This window comes from Nerophis ophidion, linkage group LG02 (genome assembly GCF_033978795.1).
Source record: "Nerophis ophidion isolate RoL-2023_Sa linkage group LG02, RoL_Noph_v1.0, whole genome shotgun sequence".
Lineage (NCBI taxonomy): Eukaryota > Metazoa > Chordata > Actinopteri > Syngnathiformes > Syngnathidae > Nerophis > Nerophis ophidion.
This window is the reverse complement of record NC_084612.1, coordinates 1,660,597-1,671,990: the sequence shown is the minus strand read 5'-3', so window position 1 is coordinate 1,671,990 and position 11,394 is coordinate 1,660,597. Positions and strand designations below refer to the sequence as shown.

The window sequence follows — 11,394 nt, the reverse complement described above, 5'->3', positions numbered from 1 at the left end:
AGTCCTAACAAGTTTTTCTCCTAACAAGTGTAGTCTTAACACAGTCTTTGTCCTAACAGTCGTTGTATGAACAGTTCTTGCCCCACGTCTTTGTCTTAGGTTTTGTCTTACATCTTTGTCCAACAGTTGTAGTTCCAACAGGCTTTGTTCTAACAGTCCTAGTCCTGGCAGTCGTATTCCTAACTGTCCTTGTCTTAACAGTCTTTGTCCCAACACTTCTTACCCTAACAGTCATAGTCCTAGGTGGCCTTGTAAATGGTATTTTTCCTTACAGTTTTTCTCTTAACAGTTCCTGTCCCAACACTCTTTATCCTAACAGTCCTCGCCCTAAAAGTCTTCTTCTGAACATTGTTTTTCCTAACATGTTTTGCCCTAACGTTCTTCCTCTGAACAGTTCTTCTTCTGAACAGTTCTAGTCCTAACAGTCTTTGTCCCAACATCCGTAACTCAATAGTCTTTGTCCTAACAATCTGTATCCTACTACTCCTAGCCCTAACAGTACTATTCCCAACAGTCCTATTCCTAACAGACTTTGTCGCAAGTCGTAGTCTTAATAGTCTTTGTCCTAACAATCTTAGTTCTAACAGCCCTAGTCCTAACAGTCTTTATCCCAACAGTTGTAGTCCTAATAGTCCTAGTCCTAACAGTACTAGTCCTAACAGTCTTTGTCCCAACATTTGTAGTCCTAATAGTCCTAGTCCTAACAGTACTAGTCCTAACAGTCTTTGTCCTGACAACTGAAGCTAGCATCTTATCATCAATGCCAATCTTGAAGAAAATGTACAAAAGGACAAACTGACGGATGTGATAATCCCAAAATAAGAAGCAAACATTTGATAAACGTTTTGATTCTCGTTGGGTTTTCCATTTGATCTCTCCGTCACTCACCTGTCAGTTAGCCCCGCCTCCTCTGTGTCAACCAATCAGCTTCTTGTACGCACTTTTGGACTCGTGCGTGATCCACAAGCTCAAGTGAATGTTTGTGACGTGAATTGGTCTTTCGTCTCCGAGTGGACGTCCTTTGTTGTCTTTGGAACTTGATGAACAATTTAATTTCATTAAGCAGACGCACACACACACACACACACACACACACACACACACACACACACACACACACACACACACAAACACACTGGTCATAATGTCTGTGCACAGCAAAGCACATATTAGCATTAGCGATAGCATGGAAGCGTGGACCATTAGTCGTGAGTCCAATTATTGTGAGGAGGCGGCGGCCATAAAAAGGAAGTGGGCGGCGACCTCTGTTTGACTTTTCCTTGACTGATGAAGACGTTAGCATGACATCACTGCTAGCTAAGCAAATAAACTTTAATAGTCGCACCTCAAATACGCAAAGTCGGCATTCCGTTGTTTGTTTATTCATTTGACTTAAGTTTTGTCACGGCAAAGCTGTTTTCATCGACCTCGCCGCCTTTATATCTGCCTAAGCCCTGTTGTCCTGACAGTCCTTGTCCTTGCAGACTTTGTCAAAACTGTCTTCTTCCTAATATTTCTTGTTTTAACAATCTTAATCCCAACAGTCTTTGTTTTAACAGTATTTGTCCTAATAGTCGTAGTCCCAAGTGTACTTGGGCTAATGGTTTTTGTCCTAACAGTCTTTCTATTAACTGTTTTATTTCAACACTCTGTGTCGCAAGAGTTCTGGTCCTACCAGTCATAGTCCGAACTGTCCATGTCCTAACAGTTTTCTTCTTAACAGCATTTGTCCTAATAGTTGTTGTCGTATCAGTTGTTGCCCTAGTCTTTGTACTAGTAGTCTTTATTGTTGCAGTCCTTGTCCTAACAGTCTGTCTCCTACTAGTCATAGTCCTAGCAGTCTTTGTCCTAACAGTCTTTGTAGTAATAGTCCTTTGTCAAAACTGTCTTCTTCCTAATATTTCTTGTTTTAAAAATTCTAATCCTGGTCCTAGCAACAGTCCTAGCTAGCTCTAACAGTCATATCCCTAACAGTCTCTGACCTGACAGTCTTTGTCCTTACAGTCTTTGTACTAACAGTCCTAATCCTAACAGTCCTTGCTAGCTCCAACAGTCATAGCCCTAACAGTCTTAAACCTAACAGTCTTCGTCTTAACAGTATCTCTCCTAACAGTCCTTGCACTAACAGTCCTGATCCTAACAATCATTGCTAGCTCTAACAGTCATAGCCCGAACAATCTCAGTCCTGACAGTCTTTGTCCTAACAGTCTTTGTACTATCAGTCCTAATCCCAACTGTCCAAGCTAGCTCTAACAGTCATAGCCCTAACAGTCATAGCCCTAACAGTCATAGCCCTAACAGTCTTAGACCTGACAGTCTTAGACCTGACAGTCTTTGTCCTGACAGACTTTGTCCTAACAGTCTTTGTACTAACAGTCCTAATCCAAACAGTCATAGCTAGCTCTAACAGTCTTAAACGTAACAGTCTTTGTCTTAACAGTATGTGTCCTAACAGTCTTTTTACTAACAGTCCTAGCTGGCTCTAACAGTCTTAGCCCTAACAGTCTTTGACCTGACAGTCTTTGTCCTAAGAGTCTTTGTACCAACAGTCCTAATCCTAATAGTCCTAGCTAGCTCCAACAGTCATAGCCCTAACAATCTTAAACCTAACAGTCTTCGTCTTAACAGTATGTCTCCTAACAGTATTTGCACTAACAGTCCTAATCCTAATAGTCCTAGCTAGCTCTAACAATCATAGCCCTAACAATCTTAAACCTAACAGTCTTCGTCTTAACAGTATGTCTCCTAACAGTATTTGCACTAACAGTCCTAATCCTAACCCTAACAGTCATAGCCCAAACAGTCTTAGACCTGACAGTCTTTGTCCTAACAGTTTTTGTACTAACAGTCCTTATCCTAACAGTCATAGCCCTAACAGTCTTTATCTTAACAGTATTTGTCCTAACAGTCTTTGTACTAACAGTCCTAATCCTAACAGTCATAGCCCTAACAGTCTTTATCTTAACAGTATTTGTCCTAACAGTCTTTGTACTAACAGTGTTAATCCTAACAGTCCTAGATAGCTCTAACAATCATAGCCCTAACAGTCTTAAACCCAACAGTCTTTGTCCTAACAGTCTTTGTACTAATAGTCGTAATCCTAACAGTCATAGCCCTAACAGTCTTTATCTTAACAGTATTTGTCCTAACAGTCTTTGACCTGACAGTCTTTGTACTAACAGTACTAGCTAGCTCTAACTGTCATAGTCCTAACAGTCTTAAACCTAACTGTCATAGCCCTAACAGTCTTAAACCTAACAGTCTATGTCTTAACAGTATGTGTCCCAACAGTCTTTGTACTAACAGTCATAAACCTAACAGTCCTAGCTAGCTCTAACAGTCATAGCCCTAAGAGTCTTAAACCTAACAGTCTTTGTCTTAACAGTCTTTGTACCTACCAGTTTTAGCTAGTCCTAACAGTCTGAGATCTGACAGTCTGTGTCCTAACATTGTTGCCCCTAACAGTCCTAATCCTAACAGTCCTAGCTAGCTCTAACTGTCTTAAACCTTGCAGTGTTTGTCTTAACAGTATGTGTCCTAACAGTCTTTTTACTAACAGTCCTAGCTGGCTCTAACAGTCATAGCCCTAACAGTCTTTGACCTGACAGTCTTTGTCCTAACAGTCTTTGTACCAACAGTCCTAATCCTAATAGTCCTAGCTAGCTCCAACAGTCATAGCCCTAACAATCTTAAACCTAACAGTCTTCGTCTTAACAGTATGTCTCCTAACAGTATTTGCACTAACAGTCCTAATCCTAACCCTAACAGTCATAGCCCAAACAGTCTTAGACCTGACAGTCTTTGTCCTAACAGTTTTTGTACTAACAGTCCTTATCCTAACAGTCATAGCCCTAACAGTCTTTATCTTAACAGTATTTGTCCTAACAGTCTTTGTACTAACAGTGTTAATCCTAACAGTCCCAGATAGCTCTAACAATCATTGCCCTAACAGTCTTAAACCCAACAGTCTTTATCCTAACAGTCTTTGTACTAATAGTCGTAATCCTAACAGTCATAGCCCTAACAGTCTTATCTTAACAGTATTTGTCCTAACAGTCTTTGTACTAACAGTGTTAATCCTAACAGTCCCAGATAGCTCTAACAATCATAGCCCTAACAGTCTTAAACCCAACAGTCTTTATCCTAACAGTCTTTGTACTAATAGTCGTAATCCTAACTGTCATAGCCCTAACAGTCTTAAACCTAACTGTCTTTGTCTTAACAGTATGTGTCCCAACAGTCTTTGTACTAACAGTCATAATCCTAACAGTCCTAGCTAGCTCTAACAGTCATAGCCCTAAGAGTCTTAAACCTAACAGTCTTTGTCTTAACAGTCTTTGTACTTACCAGTTTTAGCTAGTCCTAACAGTCTTAGATCCGACAGTCTGTGTCCTAACATTGTTGCTCCTAACAGTCCTAATCCAAACAGTCATAGCTAGCTCTAACAGTCTTAAACCCAACAGTCTTTGTCTTAACAGTATGTGTACTAACAGTCTTTTTACTAACAGTCCTAGCTGGCTCTAACAGTCATAGCCCTAACAGTCTTTGACCAGACAGTCTTTGTCCTAACAGTCTTTGTACCAACAATCCTAATCCTAATAGTCCTAGCTAGCTCCAACAGTCATAGCCCTAACAATCTTAAACCTAACAGTCTTCGTCTTAACAGTATGTCTCCTAACAGTATTTGCACTAACAGTCCTAATCCTAACTCTAACAGTCATAGCCCAAACAGTCTTAGACCTGACAGTCTTTGTCCTAACAGTCTTTGTACTAACAGTCCTAATCCTAACAGTCATAGCCCTAACAGTCTTTATCTTAACAGTATTTGTCCTAACAGTCTTTGTACTAGCAGTGTTAATCCTAACACTCCCAGATAGCTCTAACAATCATAGCCCTATCAGTCTTAAACCCAACAGTCATAGCCCTAACAGTCTTTATCTTAACAGTATTTGTCCTAACAGTCTTTGACCTGACAGTCTTTGTACTAACAGTACTAGCTAGCTCTAACTGTCATAGCCCTAACAGTCTTAAACCTAACAGTCTATGTCTTAACAGTATGTGTCCCAACAGTCTTTGTACTAACAGTCATAATCCTAGCAGTCCTAGCTAGCTCTAACAGTCATAGCCCTAAGAGTCTTAAACCTAACAGTCTTTGTCTTAACAGTCTTTGTACCTACCAGTTTTAGCTAGTCCTAACAGTCTGAGATCTGACAGTCTGTGTCCTAACATTGTTGCTCCTAACAGTCCTAATCCTAACAGTCCTAGCTAGCTCTAACAGTCTTAAACCTGACGGTCTTTGTTCTAACTGTCAACAGTACTAAAACCTAACAGTGTTAAATTTTAATATAAAGTTTTCTTGTTGTCAGAGTTTATTTGTGTGAAATGTTAATACAATAAACAAAAAAGTTTTCGACTTCTTAGAGTTCATGTTGTTGTGTTTTGTTGTGTGAAATGTAAAATAAGTGGAGGCAAACATTCTAACCATTTGCTGGCTGGCGGCGTTCGTGTTGGGATGAAAGTGCAATGTGTTGTTTCTGCGCTGTTTGCGGAGCAGAAGAAAGGTTTATGCTAATGGAACAAAAAAACAAGCAGGCTCCGTTTTTCCGCCATCAGGGCTTCACGCCGCGGGCCGAGCAACTAGTCAGTGACTAAGTCGTGATTGTTAGACATTAAATGCAACGCCTTATTTGCATATTCTTTCTGCTGCACACTAACAAGCGGCGGTAACAAAATGTCGGAACAGAAAGCGTGTTTTGTTTGTCGAGAATTCCCGCCGGCATTCTGCTGCTTTCATCACATGGCAGTTGTTGACGACCCGCCTCTTTGTCAACAACACCCGCAAACACACAACAAAGCAATTGAACACTTATATGAGTGTCTCTGCTGCCCTCTGGTGGTCACATGCCGCTATACACTGACAAGAAGGAAAAAATCTTCGTTTTATTGAGAGAAGCTGCTCGGTAAGCACAATATAGATATTGTGGGTAATGACGTCATAAAGACGTGATGAGGCACAGAGGCATTGTGGGTAATGACCTAATGGGCAGCTTGTGAGGTCTGGTGGGAAGATGTTCAGTCGTCTCCGCCGCACAGAGACAGCAGAGCCATCTGGTAGTCTCCTTTGGTGTGCTCCTGAAACCACACGGTCACCATGAGGATGAGAATGAGGAAAATGTGGAGGAGCATGATAATGGGAATGAGCAGGATAGGAATGATGAAGATGAGTGTGAGCGGGATTAGGGTTAGAATGAGGATGACGAGGATTACGTTAGGTAAGGACCTAAAGGATGATGATGGGATGAGGATGATGAGAATGATAAGAGTGACGATGAATATAATGCTGATGAGGATGATAAGCAGGAGGATACAAATGACGATGCTGAGAAGGATAAGTATAAGGATGATTAAAATGAAAAGGATGAGAATGAGGAGGATGAGGATGAATATAGGAATGAGAGGAGGATAAGAATCAGGAATTTGATGGGGATGAGAATAATGTGAATGGGCATAAGGGTGAGGAATAATATTAAGGATGATGAGCATATATGGATAAGGATCATAATGGTAATGAGAATGATGAGAGTGAGGGTGAATATAAACATAATAATGAGGATGATGAGAATGACAGATACTGTATGAGAATGACGAGGAATATAGGAAGGATGAGGATAATAATCAGGATGATAATGGGGAGAGGATAATGGATGGGAACAAGAATGATAATGGCAATGAGGATAATGAGAATGACGAGTTTGAGGATGATTATAAAGATGATAAGAATGATAAAGATGAGTGTGAGCGGGATTAGGGTTAGAATGAGGATGACAAGGATTACGTTAGGTAAGGACCTAAAAGATGATGATGGGATGAGGATGATGAGAATGCTAAGAGTGAAGACGAATATAAGGATGACGAGGATGACAAGCAGGGGGATACAAATGACGATGCTGAGAAGGATAAGTATAAGGATGATTAAAATGACAAGGATGAGGATGAGGAGGATGAGGATGAATATAGGAATGAGAGGAGGATAAGAATCAGGAATTTGATGGGGATGAGAATAATGTGAATGGGCATAAGGGTGAGGAATAATATTAAGGATGATGAGCATATATGGATAAGGATCATAATGGTAATGAGAATGATGAGAGTGAGGGTGAATATAAACATGATAAGTAAGAATGAGAATGATGAGAATGACAGATACTGTATGAGAATTACGAGGAATATAGGAACGATAAGGGTGAGGATAATAATCAGGATGATAATGGGGATGAGGATAATGGATGGGAACAAGAATGATAACGGCAATGAGGATAATGAGAAGGACGAGTTCGAGGATGATTATAAAGATGATAGGAATGATGAAGATGAGTGTGAGCGGGATTAGGGTTAGAATGAGGATGACGAGGATTACGTTAGGTAAGGACCTAAAGGATGATGATGGGATGAGGATGATGAGAATGATAAGAGTGACGATGAATATAATGCTGATGAGGATGATAAGCAGGAGGATACAAATGACGATGCTGAGAAGGATAAGTATAAGGATGATTACAATGAAAAGGATGAGAATGAGGAGGATGAGGATAAATATAGGAATGAGAGGAGGATAAGAATCAGGAATAATGTGAATGGGCATAAGGGTGAGGAATAATATTAAGGATGATGAGCATATATGGATAAGGATCATAATGGTAATGAAAATGATGAGAGTGAGGGTGAATATAAACATAAGTAAGAATGAGGATGATGAGAATGACAGATACTGTATGAGAATGACGAGGAATATAGGAAGGATGAGGATAATAATCAGGATGATAATGGGGAGAGGATAATGGATGGGAACAAGAATGATAATGGCAATGAGGATAATGAGAAGGACGAGTTCGAGGATGATTATAAAGATGATAAGAATGATGAAGATGAGTGTGAGCGGGATTAGGGTTAGAATGAGGATGACAAGGATTACGTTAGGTAAGGACCTAAATGATGATGATGGGATGAGGATGATGAGAATGATAAGAGTGAAGACGAATATTAGGATGACGAGGATGACAAGCAAGAGGATACAAATGACGATGCTAAGAAGGATAAGTATAAGGATGATTAGAATGATGAGTATGAGGATGAGAATGAAGAGGATGAGGTTGAATATAGGAATGACGAGGAGGATAAGAATAAGGAATTTGATGGGGATGAGAATAATGTGAATAAGGAAGATGGGCATAAGGGTGAGGAAGACTATTAAGGATGATGAGGATATATGGATAAGGATTAAAATGGTAATGAGAATGATGAGAGTGAGGGTGAATAAAATGGTGATAAGTAAGAATGAGGATGAAGAGTAAGGAGTAAGGTAAACAACGGCATGCTAACAAGCTAATTATTTACCAAACGGACACAATGCTAACATGCTACGTACTTAACAAGGTAAACAGCAAGGATGCTAACATGCTAATTATTTAACAAATGTGAAAAATGCTATTATGCTAAAATGCTACATATCTAAAAAGGTATACAACAGCATAATTATCCAACAACCAGGAAACATGCTATTATGCTAACGTGCTACATACCTAACGAGGTAAACGACACCATGCTAACGAGCTAATTAATTAACAAACAGGAAAAATTGTTATGATGCTAACAATAAAAATGATGGCTATGATAATGTGTGGATGAGAATGAGTATAAAGATGAAGTGGATGAAAACAAAGATGACATGGATGAGAATGAGAAGGAAGAGCACAAGGATGAGAATGAGGATATTGACAAGGGTGGGGATAACAGCGAGCGAGAGTATAAAGATGAAATATGAGGATGATGAGAAGGATGAGAATGACATCGATGATGAGGATGGAGATGAGAGCGGCTAGCATACGTACAATGATGGTTTGGTACAGAGAGCGTTTGTGTTGCTTCTTGAACTGACTTCGGATCTTCATCAGGTCCACTTGGCAGCGAGACACCATGATGCGAGTCAGCACTTTCTCTTTGGCACCTTTAGTCTGAGGTCACACGGAGGTCACACGAAGGTCACTCACTGGTCAAGCCAAGCAGGTGTGACGGACATAAAACGTTACCTTCATGGCGTCGTTGAGTCTGTTGGCGAAGTACAGCTGCTTGTTCTCCAAACACTCCACTGTCAACACATTCCACCTGTGACCCTCTATGCTTCAAAGCTTCGTAAGTTGTGTTTTGTGCTAACATGCTACATGCCTAACAAGGTAAACAACAGCATGCTAACAAGGTAATTATTTAACAAATGGGAAATATGCTATTATGCTAAAACGCTACATACCTAAAAAGGTAAACAACAGCATACGAACAAGTTAATTATCCAACAAACAGGAACCATGCTATTATGCTAACATGCTACACACCTAACAAGGTAAACAACAGCATGCTAACAAGCTAATTATTCAAAAAACGGAAACAATGCTATCATGCTAACATGCTACACACATCAAGCATGCTAACAAGCTAATTTTTCAGCAAACGGAAACAAAGCTATCATTCTAACATGCAACATACATAAAGTAAACAACAGCATGCTAACAAGCTAATTATTCAACAAACGGAAACAATGCTATCATTCTATCATGCTACATACATAACAAGGCAATCAAAAGCATGCTAACATGCTAATTATTTAAGAAACAGAAACAATGCTATCATGCTACATAAATAATAAGGTAAACAACAGCATGCTAACAAGCTAATTATTTAACAAACGGAAACAATGCGGTCATGATACATACCTAACAAGGGAAACAATAGCATGCTAACAAGCTAATTATTCAATGAACAGAAACAATGCTATTATGCTAACATGCTACATACATATCAATGTAAACAAAAGCATACTAACAAGCTTATTATTCAGCAAACGGAAACAATGCTATCATGCTAACATGCTACATAAATAACTAGGTAAACAACAGCATGCTAACAAGCTAATTATTCAACAAACGGAAACAATGCTATCATGCTACATACATAACAAGGCAAACAAAAGCATGCTAACAAGCTAATTATTTAATAAACAGAAACAATGCTATCATGCTACATAAATAACAAGGTAAACAACAGCATGCTAACAAGGTAATTATTTAATAAACAGAAACAATGCTATCATGCTACATACATGACAAGGTAAACAACAGCATGCTAACAAGCTAATTATTCAATAAACAGAAACAATGCTATCATGCTAACATGCTACATACATATCAAGGTAAACAAAAGCATACTAACAAGTTAATTATTTTGCAAACGAAAATAATGCTCTCATGCTAACATTCTACATAAATAACAGGGTAAACAACAGCATGCCAATAAGCTAATTATTCAACAAACGGAAACAATGCTATCATGCTACATACATAACAAGGTAAATAAAAGCATGATAACAAGCTAATTATTCAATAAACAGAAGCAATGCTATCATGCTACATACATAACAAGGCAAACAAAAGTATACTAACAAGTTAATTATCTAACACACAATAAACATGCTATTATGCTAACATGCTACATACCTGACAAGGTAAACAACAGCATGCTAACAAGCTAATTATTTAACAAATGGGGAAAACTCTATTATCCTAAAGTGCTACATACCTAAAAAGGTAAACAACAGCATACTAACAAGTTAATCATCTAACAAACAGGAAACATGCTATTATGCTATCATGTTACATACATAACAAAGTAAATAACAGCATGCTAACAAGCTAATTAATTAACAAATGGGAAAAATGTCATTATGCTAACAATCTACATACCTATCAAAGTAAACAACAACATGCTAAAGAGCTAATTATTCAACAAACGGAAACAATGCTATCATCCTAACATGCTACATAGCTAACAAAGTAAACAAGATCATGCTAATAAACAAAAGGAAACAATGCTATCATTCTAACATGTTAATTACCTAACAATGTATACACCAGCATGCGAACAAGCTAATTATCCAACAAACGGAAACAATACTATCACGCCAACATGCTAATTACCTAACAAACCCAAACAAAGCTATGCTAAATGCTAATTATCTTGCAGATACAAACACTGTCATGCTAACATGCCATTTATGTAACAAACGGAAACGTTACGCCCCCCCAAAAAAAAAACATCTTTTAGCATACTTGCCAACCTTGAGACCTCCGATTTCGGGAGGTAGGGGGTGGACGCTGGGGGCGCGTTTGGGTTAAGAGGGGAGGAGTATATTTACAGCTAGAAAAGTGCAGATTGGATTTTGACCTATTTAAAATATATATTTATTGTGAGAAAACATTAAGATGATCAATGTTTCCACAAAGATAAATATGATTAATTATTAATAATAACAGAGTTAAAAGTAGATTGAGAAAATTGGCTATTTAT

General features: G+C 38.7%; 1 protein-coding gene across 1 annotated transcript in view; it reads right to left on the bottom strand.

Annotated features, from left to right (window-relative positions):
• Positions 1-5,920: 5,920 nt before the first annotated feature.
• Positions 5,921-11,394, bottom strand: part of LOC133535774 (annexin A2-like) — a 37,160-nt gene continuing 31,686 nt past the window's right edge. Inside the window, exons 11-13 of the mRNA XM_061875701.1 lie at positions 9,087-9,145; positions 8,889-9,011; positions 5,921-6,132 (exon numbers count right to left, since the gene is read on the bottom strand). Coding sequence (XP_061731685.1) covers positions 6,073-6,132; positions 8,889-9,011; positions 9,087-9,145 — 242 coding nt within the window. The 3' untranslated portion in view covers positions 5,921-6,072. The remainder of the gene's footprint in view (positions 6,133-8,888; positions 9,012-9,086; positions 9,146-11,394) is intronic.